The sequence below is a fragment of the Astatotilapia calliptera genome, chromosome 3, assembly GCF_964374335.1.
Source record: "Astatotilapia calliptera chromosome 3, fAstCal68.1, whole genome shotgun sequence".
Lineage (NCBI taxonomy): Eukaryota > Metazoa > Chordata > Actinopteri > Cichliformes > Cichlidae > Astatotilapia > Astatotilapia calliptera.
This window is the reverse complement of record NC_137424.1, coordinates 4,496,759-4,517,541: the sequence shown is the minus strand read 5'-3', so window position 1 is coordinate 4,517,541 and position 20,783 is coordinate 4,496,759. Positions and strand designations below refer to the sequence as shown.

Below are 20,783 nucleotides of genomic sequence, written 5' to 3'. Positions count from 1 at the left end.
CAACAAATGCGCGTGCTCTTTGTGAGCTCGTTCCCGTCTCGTAACCAGCGCGTTCTGCCGTCAAGGGCGATCCTTGGTTAATAGTGATCATGTGACTGATGCAAGCCAGATCCTTTTATTTAGCAAAACTGTGATTAATAGTTAAATGTTATTGTTGAGGGGCACAGACAGGACTCTGCACGCAGACACACATTAAACAAAATAAATATATTTTTTTAAAGTTGCCTCAACAAAAGGGCACTTTGGGCACCCATCAGGAAAGGGGCGTGTGCTCAAGCCCCTTTCAAGCACCGCAATTTTACATACATGATATCTTAAAACAGGACACAGCCATAATACATGCTGGCCTCATATCAAATGTGAACGCAGACTGAGTTTTTGTTTGACGTTTGTTTTCTATCTAATATTCGCTCTCAAACATTTAAACAGCAGCGAGTCTGCAGCTGAGGGAATACAAACTCAAATTGTCGGAACAGGTTTGATCGTTTCTTGCATGTATTAATTTGGTGATTTCTTAAATGTATAAATGTTATTCTAATCTGCTGCTGAGTCTCTTACGCTGATGAAAACGCAGATAACACAGATCACGAACTCCTGTTCAACCAATCACTTTCATTCCACTTTGATCTGCGACAAACTGACGGTTCATCTCTGTTACAGTGATGCGTTAGACTGCTATATTTTTGTGTTCTTTATGCTGTAGATTCACATCTCTGGAATAGTTGGCAGTAATAATTATGATTTTCTGTAAAATCATATTGATATGACCCGTGAATTATTCGTAGATGACCGTTAGATTTGTCAGCTGGGAAACTCTGTGTTAACTCATGGAGCTGAGGATATCGTGGATATGCTGACCTCGCTCCGTGGTGTACAGAGCGAGGTCAGCATGATTAATATTCACAATAAAAATATTAGCCGAACATCATGAAGTCTGTATGTGTTTCATAGTGTCGAACAACCTTTGTACAGTTATAGCTAGTAGTTACTACATGACGGAAACACCAAAGTTATCTCTTATGTATTTATACACAGGTCACGCTGATTACTGAACAAAAATGGTAAATGGTAAATGGCCTGCATTTGTATAGCGCTTTTCTAGTCCCTAAGGACCCCAAAGCGCTTCACACTACATTCAGTCATTCACCCATTCACACACCCATTCACACACTGGCGATGGCAAGCTACATTGTAGCCACAGCTGCCCTGGGGCGCACTGACAGCCCAAAACCCAAAGATCAAGTGTTAAACGGATTTATTTGCTCTCCCTCCTCCTTAAACATGTATTTAATGGTAGTTATAATTCAGAATTGGCGACTGGAACAAGTATGACACATATGAACATCAGGAAATAAAAACCCGGTAAATATAACCTCAGTAAATGAAGTCAGTGTACTGCGGGGGTTATGGTAGCTGTGTACCAGGGCCTGCGCTTTGTTGGCAGTAATAACAGCTTGATTGCTTGGGAGGCGAGCGGGTCTATCCCACGCTTTGCAGTGAGACTGGGCTGGGCAGACATCTCCGAAATCATCGAATCACTTTTGCAAAGAGGCTGTATCTTGAGAAGCCGACCAGACATCTGAAGATTAAACCACTACATTCTCGGCTAAAAAAATATTAAAATGGTATTTGGTGACACACAAACAGGGTTTTTCAAAGTTCAGTTCTGTTAGTTTCCACATGCTGGTTGTTGTGTGCTAAAAACAATGGCCACCAGGCCAAAGCAATGGTTTTGACTCGATCAGCATTAACCCCACCCCCTGAGTTTGATGGGTGAGGTTGACAGATAAAATAAATTCATGGAGAGACCTGAAGGACTCAAGTGTGTCAAAATGAATTAATTAAATATACCATTAAATAATTATTTAAATGTGGCAATGATTAATTAAAATGTGAAATAAATAATTAATTAAATGTGTCAAAGATTAATTAATTAAATGTGTCAAAAAGTATTTATTTAATTAATTATTTCCAATTTTAATTAATTAATTAATTCATTATGACAGTCCTGGTGTTCCATACAAGTGTTTTCTTTTTTTAATTGTTTATCTGTTATTTTTCAGACTGAATCGCTGTGACCTGTCAGCGAGCAGCTGTGAAGCTCTGTCCTCAGGTCTCAGCTCTCAGTGCTCTAATCTGAGACAGCTGGACCTGAGTAACAATAACCTGAAGGATTCAGGCGTGAAGCTTCTGTCTGAAGGACTGAAGAGTCCACACTGTACACTGGAAACTCTCAGGTGAGTTTAAGCATTGTTTTTTCATCAAGTGACAGAATTAACAAATTAATAATAAGGCTGCCCTCTAATAAGAGGACATGTGGAGGTGTTCTGAAGGGCAACATACTCTCATGATGAAAGGGTCAGGAACTACTTCCTCTTTTGTTGTCATCTAAGTAGAAACTTGATGGTGAAAATAGTGATGAGTTTGCAGAGGTCAATCCACAGCAGACAGCACAACAATGCTGTTGCGTGCTGAAAGCAGACTTCTCACAGATTCTGAGACTGCAGGTTTCATTACTGTCCATACAAAATGCACTGAACCAGCAGTAAATGAAAGTCCAAAACTACACTTCACGTTTCCACAGATGAACAGAGGGATCCTCAATTTTTTTTTTTTTTTTTTTTTTTGTGGGGTCTGTTCACTTTCTTTTTTAGCTGTTTCATGGTTGTTGAGATGGTTTTGTGAACTTTTAGCTGAGCTTCTGACATTTCTGTAGATACCACATATCTAATTACTTTGTATAGTATGAATGGCCATAAAGAGGTTTTTAACGGTCAGAAAAGTTGTAAAACTAACTAACTTCTATGTCTGGTGGCTTGTGGTAAGGAGCAGATCAAACGAGTAAAGAATTACGTTATAATTATAAATGGCTTCAACAGCACATTCAGGTCTGTGAGACTCATTCAGACACAGAGCCGTGGCTCTGTGCTACATGCAGATATTTCTGTGTCTCTGCCATTCAAATACACTTTGTATATAGTTTATTTTATGTCGTATTCAATACTGAACTGTACATTTAGTATTTTTAAAGGCAACATTTGTTATTCATTGTTTTCATAAAAAGCCTTATTTTTATCTATTTACTGCTATTATGAAGAACAAAAGTGAGATTTAAGGCCTGGAGAAGTTTGAAACCTTTGTCCTCCACAATGGAAAATGGGGGGGAAAACGGGTATCACTTTAGCCAGCGCCTAATTTTATAAGTTTCTCCTCCTATATATGTGCTATATAAATTCTGCACTCAGCTTTGTGGTCTCCAATATCACTGAAATGCAGCCAGATGCTGCTCATTTTTCCTTTTCACTCTTTCCTGACACGCTTGCACTTAAGTACAGCTCCCTGTTTCTCTGTGTACCTGGTCTCTACCACTACCCTTGCTGTCTATGGACCATTTCTGTCTTATTTCAAATAATAGTATGATCCAAGTAGGGCTGGGCTCAATTATACCGTTCACTGTAATACCGGTATAATGTTAGGCAACGATAAGAAAATAAAATATCGCGATAGAATTTGGGTATAATGCGCATGCGCAGTGCTTTCAGGTAACAAAGTCAAATGAACACTGGCACACAGAGAGTTAAAAACTGTATAAATTATTTAATCTTTAATAAAATGATCAGCATTGCTGCTTTACCAGGTGTAACAATTAGGTTTAACATCCAGGAATCATTTAAAATAGAATTTATTAAATTTAACGGAGTTAGAAGTTAGCAGGAAGTTAGAAGTTAGCAGAAGTTAGTGCGCTAGTTTGTCTAGTCACCTAAACATGATATACCATGTTCTGCCTGAGATATTTCTGAAAAAATTAAAACGTACAGCTCTGCTGTTACTTCCAACATAGATGAATACAGAAACCTAAACAGCGGTGACACTTGTAGGGTTACTGAAGTTGGGCTAGCTGGTATGTATTAATTTGCCACGTGATCGCTAGCGACACAGCTATGTTAGCATAACATAAACAGTGAAGCTGGAAGATGAACGCAAAGTTTTTTCCACTCGATAAAAGTTAAGGGCAGGGTTCCTGGTGGTTAGGGACAAATACGATCGCATGGCACACTGCAGTTTAATGTTGCAAAGCACCTCTTTTTAACTTTAGTGGATATTATACATGTTAATGCTCAGGATATGTCAGCCTATTTTCACTGGAAATGCCTTTTGGTTAAAGTTTCTGCAAGGAATTTGCATTTGCACTGTTACATTTTTATATAGCTTTAATGCACTTTAAACAGCTGCTTTTTTAAGTGAAAATAAATGGATGTTTTTTTGCGCCAGTAAAGTTTTGGAGTTATATTTTGTATTTTGTCTCGCATCAATTGTATCGTCAGTTATATCGTTATTGCAAATTTTCAAATGTATATCATGATAAATATTTTTGGCCATATCGCCCTGCTCTAGATCCCAGTCTATCTCTTAATTTGATTGGCCACATGGTGTGCTCATCAGAATAAAATCTCGGCCGTGCTCACATTGATCATCAGCAAGCCTGAAAATTCATCAATATTTGACATATGAAATAATCTCAAGGGCTGGATTTGGCCCACGGGCCATATGTTTGACACCCCTGGCTTACACAGTTTAGTATTCAATGTGCTAGTGAGTTAGCTCCCAGCTAACTAGCAAACCAGCTAACTGCAGCCACAAGCTGCGACTGGTTTTCTTTATGGATGATGATGTATTCTCACACTGATAGTTCATGGTGATGCTGCCATCCACCCATATCTCCATCATCATCTCCATCAGACCTTAGAATACTCCACCTTCCTCACGTTCATGTTCAGGAGCCTGGATGAACAGTAATTCCATGGGTTATGGAGGGACATTGAGAGCTGAAGTCAAACAGCTCTGGGCAACCATGAACACTTTGAATCTCCATTCATTCAATCATGAGTTCAAAAGTAGTGTATTGTGTACTTATTTTAATAGTACTGCAATATGAGAAGTGCAACATTCAGTGTGCACATGTGAAACAAATCAGGTGCTTTTAACAGCAGTATTCCCTTTAACACAGTAGCAGTTCAAATATTTCTGTCAATCTGAGCTGAAACATGAATCTAATCTAATCAAATATCAAATCAAAGTTATTTGCCTCTGCCAGGACGTTAACATTTGATCTAGTTTGTTCCAAACAAAGTTCTCCTCAGAGTCCAGAGCCACCATCATAACATTATAACAGGCACCTTTGATCAACAGCAAGTGAACATTTATAAATGTGTGTTTGCAGAACAGGAAGCAGCAGAACTATTGTTCTGTTATCAGGCAGCAGCACAAACGCTCATCAGCTCATTTACTGTGCAGGACTTTGAGTGTGTGAAGTGTGTGTTTGTGCTGGATTTCCTTTGGAGAATCTCAGTCAAAAACAAGACAAAGAAAAACTCTTTCAACAGTCCAGGTTGAGTTGACAACATGAACTGCATTTATCTTCCTCTGACTTGACATGTTCTTCCTCCTCTGCACCGAGCCAGCTGCTAAGACACACAAGCTCATTGACGTTTTCTGATGATAAAGAAACTCTCTTCTTCTGCACAATATGAGCAGCAACAGAGAAGAAGCTTTCACAGGTACAGATGTTGCAGCTGTGGCCAAGTACATGTGCTGCATGTTGGAGCAGCACTCTAATGGACAGGCCTCTGTACTGATGGTGGGCTCTGCTCTGTATCCACCACACTGTTCTCAGCTGAGTCTTCCTCCTGTTCACACTCTGATGAAACAGCCAATAGGGCCAACTTTGTCTCTGGTGGCTCGGATGTTGTTGCTTCCACAGGTTTCCCGCCAACAATCCTTCAGTAATTTGGTGACTGAGGCCCAAACTTCAGCCTCTCAGATCTGGTTAAACACTTGAGCTCCTTGAATCTGGCTCCAGTGCAGCAGCAGTTTTCACATATACAATGTTGGTATTTTGTTTGCGTGTCTCCAGGTCTGTTCTGAATGTAGACTTGAATTTGACCACGCAGGCAGGGTCATCATCTGAGCTCTCCATCACCAGAGACAGATGACAAAACACAGGCAGAATCACAGAGCATGAAACAACCTCTGCATTTTGTCCAGCTGTAGTTGCCATGGCAAGCTTGGTGTTGTGTGTGATGAGGATGTCCATGAGCGGCTGCTCATTTCTGCAGATCCTTTTGGATCATGTCCAGAGTGGAAGTCCATCTGGTTGGACTGTCTTGTATCAGTGACTCTTTCTTTTGTCCATGTTCAGTTTGTTGCTGTTCTAATTCAGCAGTGTTTGCTGGACTGTTTAAAGTGGCCCACAACCTTTGTGCATTTGGCCAGGACATTGCCAAACTCACTGTTCTGCAGAGATACTGTGACAGAACGCTGGAGAACGTGCGCAATGCAGGGACGTGTTCAAAGGCAGACGTCTGGCATCAGCCATCATATTTCTTGCACTCTCTGTACTGAGTGTGCTGAATTCATTTCAAATGTCCCACTGCTGTGCAACATGGATAAAATGTTCTGCACGTTTCAGTCAAATGTCTGTTTTCATTACAGTCAGAGCATGTTAACACAGCTCGCACTCTTCATTAATATCGTGTACTGTAACTTCCAGGTAACCATGGTTACCCAGCCACGTCCAGTAGTCTCCAGAGAGACCAACGACTGGTGCACGTTGTAATGCCGTGGCTTTCGTGGTCTCCTTTTTCTTGGGGGAGGGTACTTGCCCGGTACTAATTACCTTGAAATCGTCCAGATGTCGTCCCTGCTGCCCACATAGCAAGCAGGTCTGGCCCGGATCTGGTATCAAGCCTGCATTGCTGGCTTACTTCTGGCATGATAAGACGTATGTCATCCAGATATAGGCCAGGGCTGGCATAGATGGCACTGTCTATGTGATGGCATGCCACATCTGGCTTGATTGTGGTTTGGTTTATGTGGCCCAGGCTCATAGAATTTCAATTTTTCAATTTCAATTTTATTTCTATAGCACATTTAAAAGTCACAGGTACAACAAAGTGCTTCACAGACGAGCCATACTTGCAGATTTACAACAAAAGAGAACAGTCAACAACAAAGAAATACAGTTATAGGATGGTAATATTACAGCAAGCACGAACCGGGAGGAAATTAGACTAAGTAGTTTGAAAGGCAAGCTTAAACAAATGGGTTTTTAACCGTGATTTGAAGGATTGAATAGTTTCCGACGCACGGACATCAACCGGCAGGCTGTTCCAAAGTTTTGGTGCAGCAAAAGCAAAGGCACGATCCCCCTTCGTCTTTAGTCAAGACATTGGTTGCATTAGGAGCCCCTGATTAGAGGATCTGAGTGCCCTTGTAGGGATATATAAATTAAGAAGGTCAATCAGATAACTAGGTGCCAGGTTATATAAAATTTTAAAAGTGTATAGAAGGATTTTAAAAACAATACGGTATTTGACAGGAAGCCAATGGAGGTTAGCTAGAATAGGAGTGATATGATCCTGTCTTCTAGTGCCGCTTAAAAGGCGTGCTGCGGCATTCTGGACTAATTGTAGGCGTTGGATGAGGGACAGTTGCAGGCCTAGGTAAAGAGAATTACAATAGTCCAGCCTAGAGGTTATAAAAGCATGAATGAGCCTTTCAAGGTCCTTGTGTTGTAAGTAAGGCATTGCCTTCGAAATTTGGCGTAGTTGGAAGAAGCTGGTTTTTACTACTGCAGCCACTTGCTTATCTAATTTGAGGGAACTGTCCAGCACTACTCCAAGATTTCTTACAGTAGACAATAGGTGACTGGCATAAGAACCTAAGGTCCCCGATAGCTGTTTCAACGACATGTGGCTACCAAAGACGATCATTTCTGTTTTATTTTCGTTGAGGGTGAGCGAATTATGCAGTAGCCAGTCTTTGACGTCACACAGGCAGTTAAGCAACGGCAATAGCGGGGATTGGAGATCCAAGTCCAGGGGGAAGTAGATTTGGATATCATCCGCATAGCAGTGGAAAGAGATATTGTGGTTCCTGAAAATTTTTCCCAGGGGTAGCAGATAGAGAGAAAACAGTGTGGGACTTAACACAGACCCCTGGGGCACACCACAACGGAGAGGTGCAGAGGAGGAAGAGTGATTTCCCATAGAGACAGAGAAAGACCTCTCAGTTAGGTATGATTTAAACCACGAGAGTACTTTGCCTCTAAGACCAACTACATGTTCAAGCCTTGAAAGGAGAATATCATGGTCGACCGTATCAAAAGCAGAGGACAAGTCTAAAAGAACTAAAACCACAGGGCGCCCTGTATCAACAGTTACGAGGAGATCATTAAAAACTCTCAGTAAGGCTGTCTCGGTACTGTGGTGGGGTTTAAAACCAGACTGGAATTTTTCATTGATTCCATTTGCCTCTAAGAAAGATTGCAATTGCTTAAGAACAATTTTCTCTAAAACTTTAGCCATAAAGGGGAGTTTAGATATCGGCCTATAGTTTGAGAGGACATTTGGGTCAAGATTACTTTTCTTAATAATAGGTTGGATAACTGCATGTTTAAACATAGCAGGGACACAGCCTGATAGCAGTGATGAATTCATTAAAAGTAAAATCCAAGGTCCTATAGTGTTCAGGGCATTTTTAATAATGCGAGAAGGAAGCACATCATGGCGGGAATTAGAGTTTTTCGTTTGAGCTATTATTTCCTTAAGGGTCGAAAAGGAGACAGATTCAAACTGTTCTAGTACCGCCAGGGATTCGGACGTTAAGGATGTGTCTTCAATGGGTAGATATGAGGATCTTGATGCTGTGGTTTTATCTGAAAGATAGTTTAGGAATTTTTCGCATAGAGCTTGGGAGGTCTCGGTCTGGGTGGAGAGTGGATTTATTAACGAGTTAAAAATGCTAAAAAGGACCTGTGGCTTATGGCTATTAATCGCGATGATCTCTGACAGGAAGGAGGCTTTTGCAATTTTAACAGCCTTCTGATATTTCTTCAGACAATTACGGAGAATGTCAAAGGAGATCTGAAGTTTGTCTTTCTTCCATCTCCTCTCCGCTTGGCGGCATTCACGTCTGAGGGTACGAGTATAGTCATTCATCCATGGTTGGCGGGACGGTTTGGGGCGTTTGATCTTTAGGGGAGCTACAGTGTCTAAAATAGAAGTACAGGTGGCGATAAAGGAGTTAGCGAGATCGTTAACCGATGTAGCTGTATCCCAGTTAGTTTCGCAGAAGGCAGAGTCAGTCAGAGCCATAGAAAACTGAGCAATAGTCTCCGAATTAATCATGCGTAAATTTTGCACAGGACCCTCACGTTTCAGCTCCAAATTGCACACATTGACATTAAACAAAACCGGGAAATGGTCCGAAATCCCAGGATTGTAAATGTCTGTGATGCAGATGTCCAGACCGTAGGATAGTACCAGGTCAAGCGTGTGGCCTTTAATCTGGGTTGGTTTACTGACCCACTGGGTAAGGTTAAAAGAGTCTATAAGGGCTAGGAAGTCCTTGACCAGTGGGTCCGACTCGCAACAAACATGAATATTAAAATCACCAGTAATGAGAGTATAATCATAGTTAACCAAAAGGTTTCCTAAAAAATCAGCAAACTCATGGATAAAATCCTTATTGACTTTTGGTGGGCGATATACTACCGCACAGAGGATCGGGGAGGGGCAGATCAACTCAAGTAACTGCACCTCAAAGCTAGAGAATATGGCAGGGGGAAGCTGTCGCACACGAAATTTGTTTTTAAAAGCCGTGACTAGCCCTCCCCCTCTGCCCGAGGTCCTAGGAGTGCTGATGAAGGTGCATTCTGGTGGGAGAAATTCCGATAGGGAGACAGACTCACCGGGCCGGATCCAGGTTTCTGTCAGGAATAAGAAGTCCCGCTCGGAGGAACGAAAAAAATCATTCAAGATGAAAGATTTGTTCGCCAACGATCTGGTGTTCAGCACAGCCATCTGAATCGTAGTCATCTCATCGTTATTCGGAACACGTTTCAGCGGACGTAGGTTGCTGTGGTTTACGCCACCACCACCAGCCCGCATCCAGCTTCTAATGAGGTGGTGGACGACTGGTAGTTCCGGGTTAGCGAGTTGTCCGACTTGGCGGATCCATCGATGACGGAGTAGTCTAATGGTGTGCTGATCGTGGGAAGAGAATAAGGGTTGAAAGATATCCGAGATGGTGTGGTAGTTGGTTACACCATGTAGTTTCAAATAGGTTTTAACTGATACTTATTACTTATTACTTGTGAGATTTCATCAGAGGTGTAAATATTGCATCAGACATTACTAAAATGAAACAGTGAAAAATTATAGTACTGTTAATACATTAATATCTAGACATTGAACAGATAGGCAAATTTTGGCACACACCGGACACCATATGTCGAATTTATCAGTTAAATTCAAATTTGAATTGCTCAGATTGAATCAAAGCTTCTAAATCTGAATTTGAAACAGCCTAATTTGAAATCCAATGTGTTGGTTTGAAAATGATGATCAGTAAATTGAAACTGAATTTAATATTTAAAACATGAATTAATTTAATTTGAAATTGTATTCCGTCCTTTTTTATATGTAGCTCTTGAATGCTTTCAGTTTCACTGCTCATTCAAAGTCATTCGTCATGTCAAATGACCGGCAGATAAACTCTCAGGTAATAAATGTACTACCTGTATAAGAAAAAGCATCATGTAAACAAACGTTAGCCTGACAATAACTCTTATGCTTATTGTTGGTATTAGCTAAAAATGCTAAGTTAGCATAGTTTGCGCTGGGTTCAGCTTTGACCAACATGTTCGACTGTTTACACATTAAAATTACACAGTTGTCATGTTGGACCCTCTCATTTGCGCCACTGTGTGTTTTTGTGGTCTTCTTTTGCGGCTCTTTCAGTGAATTTTAGTCGGAGTGTGGTGAAACTTGGTGTTTGGAAACAGTGATAGCTCTGGAAGCTAATTAGCCTTTGTTTCCCCTGCGTCAGGACCTTGGATTAAAGAAATCCAGCAGGAGCAAAGAAAAATCAAATGGTAAAAATCACAAAAAAATCACAAAATTAAATGACTTTGATTATGTAACTAACCTGCTCTGAGCTAATGCTGATTTAGTGGTGAGGAAAAGTTGGAGGTAGGATGAGCCCAGAAGGCCTAAAGATGCTCTCATCCCCATAATCTGTGTAGCTTTCACCCACAGTCTGAATGTGCCTCTATAAACATGTGCTCTTCATTATTGATTTTTTTTCCTAATGAACAGAAAATGAGACTTAATAAAATCCTTCTGACTATGGCCATTGTTGGAGCAGGTTGGGCCCTGGGTTTGTGTCCCCCACTGTGCCACAGTGGCTTCGAGCTTTGTTTCACAGTGTGTAGAACAACAAATAAAACCAAATCCCAAAAAGCTTCACGTCAAAAACACATCAAATACTTAGGAAATAGGGTTTTTTCCCAAGGATGAGGAAGCAGACTCAGCCCCAAACAGCTGAATATATGGATGGTGTTACGAAATCAGTATCACCCCGATTCTTTTGAGTCCTCGGGCATCCAGAGACTACACTGAACTCAGTAGTCATTTTCACAAAATTTTATTCAACTTCATTTACACATGCATCTTCTAGTAGGGGAGATATGCCTGGCTGGTGTCCCTCTGCAAATCTTCCGCTCCTTTGTTCATTACAGAAGCGACCCCATCATAAAACCCCCATGGTCTGCTGAAAACTCTGTGTTTGTGTGTGAGTGCCCAATGTCCTGATTTCGTATTTGAGGTAAGAGACAAACGACTGGAGGTCCATTGTGCATCAAAACAATGATTTTATTTACACACACGTGTGTGGGAAAGATGAGCTCTGGCATACAATCAGCATCGATCTTCCCAGAACAATAAACGAGCAGTCATATATATAACATAGTTGATGACGAGCATCATGCGTCAAAGCAGATAACTAACATGCATCAGTTCCAGTAATTCCAAGCTTGGACACATTCAAAAAAAAGAACCATTCCTTCCTCTGTTCCTCCGCCACCGCCAGATGCTTCCTGTTATTTCATTTCCTGCACTTCACTTATCTGTAGAACTAAACTGTCACGTACGCAAGTAAAACAACTTTGCAGTTTCGAGCAAAACAAGTCTAGATATGTGTGTTCAGGCAGCCTAGGTGTGTCTTGACCTCATTGTATGACCTTACTCTGAGTCATCTGTTACCAGGCAAACTCCAATGCAGCAGGCTGCTGAGTGCACACAGGCCTGTATTCTGTTTCTACACTGAACAAAAATATAAACGCAACACCTTTGTTACTGCTCCCATTCCCCATGGGATGGACGTAGAGACCTAAAATTCATTCCAGATACACAATATAACCATCCCTCCCAAACAGTGGTCACAAATCAGTCCAAATGTGTGGTAGTGGGCACATCTGCTATATTGAGATAATCCATCCCACCTCACAGGTGTGCCACATCAGGATGCTGATCTGACATCATGAGTAGTGCACAGGTGTACCTCAGACTGCCCACAACAAAAGGCCACCCTCAGAACTCACAATAGAAGCGTCAGTGGAAATCAAAAAGGAAAATAGAGCCTGGAATAAATCAATGGGTTTTTTTTGCTTTCCTTTTTTATAGGATCAATATTTTCTGTATTTCTACACACAGTGTGTGAGTAACGGCTGACAGTGAGGATGATATCCCTGAATGCAGTAAATCCTATTTTCTGTGTAAAGTAGAAAAAAGTAGAGCGCAGACAGAGCTGAAAACTGGTGCCTGTTTGATTTAATCCTTGAAGCAGAGGTGGTGTTTTTACTGAGATCTTCTAGTGATGTTACAGACGGTGTGGGGCTCTCTCTCTGCTGATAGGACTGAATGTGTGTGGAATAAACTGAAGCAGTGCTATAAAAGTGTCATTCAGTCATTACAAGACCCAGTCCAAAAGTCCAGCCAATCAAAAGTGGGAATTCCTGAGCCAATGCCTGGAAGCAGCAGGTATGCCACCTGTGGCAGCTGAAGTCACGTGATCTGTGTTTGAACCACACATTGGAGCAGCGTTTCCAAACATCTGCACTTCTGAAGCTCGTAAGTGTGGAAACATCACTGTGGAGCGTCTCATCGCTATCTAAGAGATCTTCTTGGCATTGCAAAGCGAAGCTTGCAAACAGCACCATAGTTTGTCAATCCCAACAAATCAGAGCGCTCGTTATGTCACGTCACATGATTCGTGTGTTTTCCTCTTTGATTAGCACCCAAAGAACTAAAGAAAGGCTAAAAGGCCGTTCAGCCAATCAACTCCCTCCAGGAACAGGAAGTCTAGAGAAGAAATGGAGCAGAGAAGGAGAATCACCAGTTTAAATGTCTGAGTTTTAAACTGGTGACCCTCTAAAGAGGCTTTTATTGACTCTTTCTGTTTTCTTTACAGCTTTTTCCACCATTTAAACTGTTTAATATCAGATTTAGAAATAACTTTTGGACAGTTTTTCTACATTTGCACTAAAATGAGACATAAATAATGACTTTCTGACTTTACGTTGGACTAATCTAACGACTCAGCCTGGCTATGTTGGACTGGGTGTGGCAGCAGCTCCCAGTTTGAGTTCAGGAGACAGACACCCTCTCTACTTTGAAGATCAGCTTCAAACTTTCCTTTTTGATAAAGCTTATAGTTCGAGCTGGATCAGGTGACCCTGAACCATCCCTTAGTTATGCTGCTATAGGCTCAGGCTGTTGGTGGACTTCCCATGATGCTCTGCTTTCTTCTCCCCTCTTTTCACTCCTGATGCTTTTATATGTCACTACTGCATGTCCTTAACTTTTGTCTTCTCTCTCCTTAGTTTGTGTTTTGTTCTTGTCTCTCTGATCTCATCTCTTCTCTTTCCCCTCACCCTGCAACCAGTCATGGTAGATGCTCCTTGATGGATCTGCACAAACCCGCGGCTGGAACGAGACAATTCAGCTACACAGCAAAGCAAGACACAAGCAGTCAAAGTTCTTTGTGTTACTCATGCATGAGGGAGACCTGAACTCCGTCAGACTCTCAGCCAGGTTCCCTGTAGCACTCTTTTTATTGTTATTACATGAATATGCATAGGTTCATTAACATAGGTACACATGTGAACAAAGAGTACCGTCTGTGTGTATGTGTAGGTGTGTTTGTGTGTGTGTGTGTGGTCAGAATGTGACCCCATAAACGACTTCCCTCAACCTGCTGGTCTGAAAGTCCGGCAGTTCATCTAAACAAAAGGCACTTAGACTAAAACAGATATAGATGTGTTTGCTCTACCATATATCAGTAAGAGAAGATACGACCTCTTCCCATGACCTTAGGATCTGAGTGTGTGTGCCAGAACACTCTGGATGCACACAAATTATTTGCAGACTACTAAGGATCACACATCACTACACAATCGATTATACACCTCTAAGCATATATGGTTATATATGTCTAACCATAAATGACAATCCAATAATATAAACCTGACACTCCTCCTGGAGCCTGTTTTGTGTCAAAGGGAGTTCTTCCTTCCCACCATCACCAAGTGCTGCTCACAGTCGATTGTCTGATGTTTGGGGCTTTCTCTCTAATATTGGAGGCTGTTACCTTACACTGTTAAACAGCTTCAGATGACTGTTGGTGTCTGTTGGGAATTATCACTTATAAACAGTGTTGGTTAAGTTACTTTAAATTAGTAACATAGTTACATTACTAGTTACTTCTATCAACAGTAACTAGTTACTTTCAAAGTAACTAGTTACTAGGGAACGTAACTTTGGTTTTACTCAGAATTTTCTTGTTAATGTGTTGCTTCCGTAACTGGATACCCAGCCAGACTGCCAGTCTTCTAGCTTGCTTACTTGCCACAAGTGCACTGTGCCACCTACCAATAGAAAGGAAAAAATAATGTGGATATTTCCACGAGAGAAATCCCACGCCTGGACCGTCATTGACCGCCGCCATGATTCGTGCCTATGTCACAGCGTTATGTACGCTTTTTACATCCAACACAAAAACTGCAGTCGTGGTGCTTTGATTGTACTCAGAACTCAGACATTCTGCCTTCCGAGCAGGAAGATGTAGGTAACTCCAGACTGCAGATGAGCTGCATTCACTTTTGACTAGAGACCAGCCCACCATTATAACCATATATTATGTTTTAACATATGGCATAGAAACTGAACATTTAACAGTGTTTCCTGAAAACCCTCTGCTGTCTGATCATTTCCTGATAACATTTACATTTACAATAATTGATTACACAGCGGTGAAGAGTAGACTTTATTAAAGTAGATGTCTTTCTGAAAGCGCTGTAACTAAGTTTAAGAATATAATCCACCCACTGTTATCATCTTCAATGCCCTGTACCAACACAGAGCAGAGCAGCTATCTGAACGCTACCCCAACAGAGGTCGATTATCTTGTTAATAATTTCACCTCCTCACTACGTACGACTCTGGATACTGTAGCTCCAGTGAAAACTAAGGTCTCTAATCAGAAGCACCTGACTCCGTGGTATAATTCTGAAACACGTACCCTAAAGCAGATGACTCGTAAGCTGGAGAGGAAATGGCGTGTCACAAATTTAGAGGATCATCATTTAGCCTGGAGAAATAGTTTGCTGCTTTATAAGAAAGCCCTCCGCAAAGTCAGGAGTAGTTAGTCATTACAACAAGTGTTTGTGAACTAAAAATCAAGAATGTGGGATCCTGTTTGTCCGTGATTTAAACAGCTCAGCGCTGCTCCTGATGCAGGGAAAACCAACTCTGCAGGGAGACCTACCTCGGCACTTGTGCAGGTGAAACCAAAGGGAAGATATGCTTCACCATATTTTCTAGTCTTTGGCTTAGAATAAGGTTGGTTTGGAAACATATTCAGCGATGCTTCATCTCCTGATTTGCGTTTGTGGAGGCGCCCCGTGCTAGCAGTGTCCAAGCATTGGTTTTTTTTGTTTTGTTTTTTCCTTTTCATGCCGTGCCCCCCCCCCCCCCCCCCCCCCCAGTGGGCGGGCCCCACACCTTGGAAAGGTCTGTGCTAGAGGGTGTGGGGAGCAACAGCACCGTCCTCCAGGGCATGAAGCAGGTATGGAGGAGATCAACACTCCGGACATCCAGAGGACGTGCTGCTGTTGTTTAACGCGACATCCGGCGGTTTTCTCTTTCGGGGGCAAAGTGGGCGATAAACAAACAAGAGACAAAAGCCAATTAGCTGATCATTGATCAGTTTCATGATTGAAGTAGAAAAAGGAGAGGGAGGGGGAGAGAAGAAGAGGCAGCTGTGCAGCAAAGACACAGAATAACTCCAGCTTTGTGTTTTTTTCATTGTAGCTGAAGTATGGGACAAACTGTTCCTTTTCACCTCAATACAAAACTCATAATATTTTCTCAGAATACGAGACCATTTTTACGGGATGGATGGCAACTCTAATAATTAACTTTATAAACAAAATAAAGTTCAACATCAGTAACATCATAGCACCCACCCAGCTGTATAGAAACTCCGTCATGCTAGCTAGTACCCAGTACGAAAAAGAAAGCATAATGAAAATAAACTCCACCCAAACTTGGTTTAAATCTGACCCAGATAGACTGCAGGTCATAACTTCTTACCTGAAGTTCAGTTCACCTGACACTCGGACCGTAGGTCGCATCGGGTCTCTGCTCCCCCTGCCTCTCCTTTCACTCATCCACCTGCTGGCCTCCACCACTTGCTAATGTTACTGATTCTGTGGAAGCTCCGCGATAGCCACCACAAGAAAAAACGAATAACGACCCTATCTAAATCCCAGTAACAATTAACGCGTTCCTGATTTTGTCATAATAACTAGTTACCTTGGGACTAACGTGTTACTTAATAACACGTTAGTCCCAACACTTCTCATAAATAAATTACATTATATGGATGTGAATGGATAGATGTTATTGTATGTGAAAAAGAGAAAATGATTGTTGACAGATGGATTGTTGTTTTGTGTGTCTGCAGTCTGTCAGGCTGTCTGATCACAGAGGAAGGCTGTACTTCTCTGGCCTTAGCTCTGAGCTCCAACCCCTCCCACCTGAGAGAGCTGGACCTGAGCTACAATCATCCAGGTGACTCAGGAATGAAGCTGCTGTCGGCTGGACTGAAGGATCCAGGCTGGAGACTGGACACTCTCAGGTATGGAGAGAATGTCTGATAGAGGAGGAAGAGCTGGAAACATTTCCTGTGTCCTTCACTCACTTCCTGTTTGTTTCCTGCAGATGAGACATGAACAATCACACATGCAGGAATATTTTCAGGGACAGACACACTAGTCTAGCTGGATAGTACATGGATATTTATGTAGGGGGTCTCCAAGGAGTCTGTTTGCGGGAACATTAATGATAACTGATAAGTCATGTTGAGAGTTTCATTAAAAGTAGACCTACAGTTAGGTAATATTTGGACAGAGACAACATTTTGTAACTTCAGATACACTTTATTAGGTCACAGGTGATACCTGAGATAGTGGGCACTGTCTACCTAATAAAGTGTCGGCCATGTGTATGTTTTCCATGCTGTATGTCCACAGTCACAGTTACAGTCAGTGACACTGACAGACGGATGAAACAAGGCTGTGAATCATTTCAGTCTGTGTGTGTGACAAAGAGGCAGACAGGAGCAGCTAACATTTAGAAATGCAGCTTAAATACTGGAAACTGAAGCTGATACTAATGCTGCTAATGGGCTGTGTTAAAATCAATAGTTCATTCTCATTGTGTTGTTTGACAACAATAACAGAAAAATATGTACTTGAAGAAAACAGTGTTAGCATTAGCAGATCATGCTAACTCACATCAAATTAGCTAATAATGGTAGCCCGCTTAGCATTAGCTTCTAATGCTTATTCACCTAAAATTACGGCCTACTTAGCATTAACTACTTACATCGTTATAACGCAAGGGAAAGAACTATTAGCATTAGCTACTCACATTGGTAAAAAGTAAGGGAAAACAGTGTTAGCATTAGCAGCTAATGCTAATTCACGTCAAATTAGCATTAACTAATAACAGAAGATTTCTTATCATTAGCTGCTCACAATGCTATAAAGCAAGGGTTAATGGTATTAGCATTAGCTGCTAACGGTATTTTTACCTTATATTAGCATTAGCCATTAATGGCAGCCTACTTAGCATTAATTCCTCGCATTGTAATAACACAAGGGAAAAGGGTATAAGCGTTACCTATTGACATAGTAAAAAAGGAAGGGAAAACGGTCTTAGCGTTAGCAGATAAAGCTAATACACATGAAATCAGCATTACCCACGAACTGCGCTAATCAGAGCAGTTAACACTGCTAACGGTCCCAAAGAGCTGTTCTACAATAACTGCAGCCCTGACAATGCTTCATATAAAGCCAATAGTTAAACTGAGAGTGATTTTTGTTGGACAAAATTTGTTTCGCTGCTAATCTTCCACAGCAATATAATTAGCTTAGTGATTATTAGGCTGCTGTTAGCTAGCAGTGCAGGGTGTTGGTGGGTGTTGGGGTGAGGGGGGCCTCTTTTTGTGACTGACAGGAGTGAAACCAATCAGATGACAATATTCACATGACTCTCACTCCTTGAAGTGCATTTGTGAAAATGTTGGACTGTTCCTTTATCAGTCTAACAGTATGTGTATGAGAGCCATGCAATGTCGAGAGAGAGAGAGTTTTGATGGATGAGAGACTGGTGGTGTTTAGCGTGTTTGGAGGCTACAGTTAGTGTGTTGTGTAGTCGTGTTGTTTTGTGTGTCAGTTCTACTAGTGAACGTCACAGTTGCTGCCTTAAAGCCACCAAAGGCAGATTGCAGTGTAAACACTGTCTCCACATGGAAAACAGGAGTGATCCACCTCTTGCTGTCAGACCTGCAGGTTTATCCCTGTGCTGTCTTATAGTGGACACAAAGTATTTTTTTGCACTGGCACAGATCATTTGTGTGGCTTCTTATTTGATGCAGAACACCTGATTGTTCTGTAAATAGTTTGAAATGGTTATATAAAAACCTCCTGAGGCCTCGGCTGCATTTTTAGATAAATAGTTGCAGAGTTGTTGTTTGCAAAACTTGTGCATAATTTTTTTAAATGTACAATTTCTGTTTGCATTTCAAGTTCTGAAAATGATTGGTTCAACATGTTTGTGGTGTTTACAGTAGAAATTTCATTTTTTCCTACTCTGATATTTTCTCCACTGACTGGAGATATGGTGTTGATGAATGTGTCAGAACTAATCCAAAGATATAATCCTGTGCAGTCTGGAGAAATGGCATCATCCAGTCTGTCCTGTTTCCATCAATCACTGTCTGCTTGGCCTCAGTCATGAAGCATGACGGGGCCAAACAATAAGGTCCTTAGAAAGGATCAACTGTGCTGTCTTTCCTCCATCCAGGACCTGTAAAGGTCCAGAATGAGGGACAAACACATCTCTACAGACCTTTCACGTCATGGAGATAAACTGTTCACATTTCTTCCTTCAGGCAGACGATGCAGAGTGTTGTTGACAAAAAAAAAGACACCACAGACAATTCATTCCCCGGGGTTTTCACTTTGATGAACACTGAAAGTTCATGTGTGTGAGAGCCATGTAATGTCCATGTGTGCATGCTGACTGTGCTGCTCTGACCCCCCTCCTCCTTTCAGGGTGGAGCCTGCTGGAGTCCGATGGTTGAGACCAGGTCTGAGGAAGTGTAAGTGTGTTTTTAATGGGATTCATGAAAACAAAGCAGCACACATTCAACCATCTTCATCATGTCAGGAGTCATCATCAAAGTGTCAATCAATGAACAGATGATGGATCAATAACTGCAGCTGGATTGTGTTTGTTCTCTCCATCAGATTCCTGTCAACTCACAATCGACACAAACACAGTGAACACAAAGCTCCAACTGTCTGACAACAACAGGAAGGTGACACGTGTGGAGGAGGTTCAGTCATATCCTGATCATCCAGACAGATTTGATGTTTGTAAACAGCTGCTGTGTAGAAATGGTCTGACTGGTCGCTGTTACTGGGAGGTCGAGTGGAGAGGAGACGTTGATATATCAGTGAGTTACAGAAGCATCAGAAGGAAAGGAGGCAGTGCTGACTGTGTGTTTGGACTCTATGATCGGTGCTGGAGTCTGTGGTGCACTGATGATGGTCCTGATTCTGTCATTCACATTGGGATAAGAACACCCATCTCCTCCTCCTCCTCCTCTGTCTCTAACAGAGCAGCAGTGTATGTGGACTGTCCTGCTGGCACTCTGTCCTTCTACAGAGTCTCCTCTGACACTCTGATCCACCTCCACACCTTCAACACCACATTCACTCAAACTCTTTATCCTGGGTTTAAGTTCTTTTCTCCTGGTTCCTCAATTTTTATGTGTGCAGTGAGTATCTTTTTGTTATAGAAACGCATCAACAAGTTTTGTTGTTACTTATAGTAAATACTAACTTGTCATTTTTGGACAGTTGTTGTCTTCTCGCTACTTATTATGATTCACAACCTAAGTTTCTTCTCCAAATAATGTTCAGTTATTTGTCCTAAAACCTCCAATGTTGCTGTTTTCAGTCAAGTTTCACACCTGAAGTCTACAGTGAATCTGCACACATCTTCTACAGGTAACCCTGTAAAAACATTTAAGTCTGCATGTTTATGTTTGTGTTACAGCTGAAGCTCATCAGACCTCTGCTGGTGTCCCTGTGGTAACTACATCATCCCCCCCCCCCCTGTCGTCGCACTTTTCTTCTGTTGTAGTTAAAAATTTCGATGTGGCCCCTCATGTTTTGTGTTAAAGTGTGGGAGGCTAACCAGCTTATTGATGTGATGAAATCACATACAGAACTGGAAAGTGAGAGAGGATTTTTTTTTTTTTGGGGGGGGGGGGGGGGTGGATTACAGTTTGTCCTTTATCTCACTTCT

General features: G+C 41.6%; 1 protein-coding gene and 1 long non-coding RNA gene across 11 annotated transcripts in view; one reads left to right on the top strand and one right to left on the bottom strand.

Moving 5' to 3' along the window:
* The window catches only part of LOC145425134 (uncharacterized), a 323,553-nt gene that overhangs the window by 111,872 nt on the left and 190,898 nt on the right, over positions 1-20,783 (bottom strand). The gene's annotated exons all lie outside the window — the stretch shown is intronic.
* LOC113011482 (NACHT, LRR and PYD domains-containing protein 3-like) overlaps positions 1-20,783 on the top strand; it is a 102,794-nt gene that overhangs the window by 65,685 nt on the left and 16,326 nt on the right. For 8 of the 10 annotated variants that reach the window (XM_080296928.1, XM_080296931.1, XM_080296925.1 and 5 more), the window contains 5 exons: positions 2,064-2,237; positions 16,867-17,040; positions 19,523-19,569; positions 19,718-20,250; positions 20,433-20,482. In XM_080296928.1, the coding sequence (XP_080153054.1) occupies positions 2,064-2,237; positions 16,867-17,040; positions 19,523-19,569; positions 19,718-20,250; positions 20,433-20,482 (978 nt within the window). Of the gene's footprint in view, positions 1-2,063; positions 2,238-16,866; positions 17,041-19,522; positions 19,570-19,717; positions 20,483-20,783 lie in introns of those variants that run through there. The other 2 variants (XR_013905064.1, XR_013905065.1) reach the window with 2 other exon arrangements.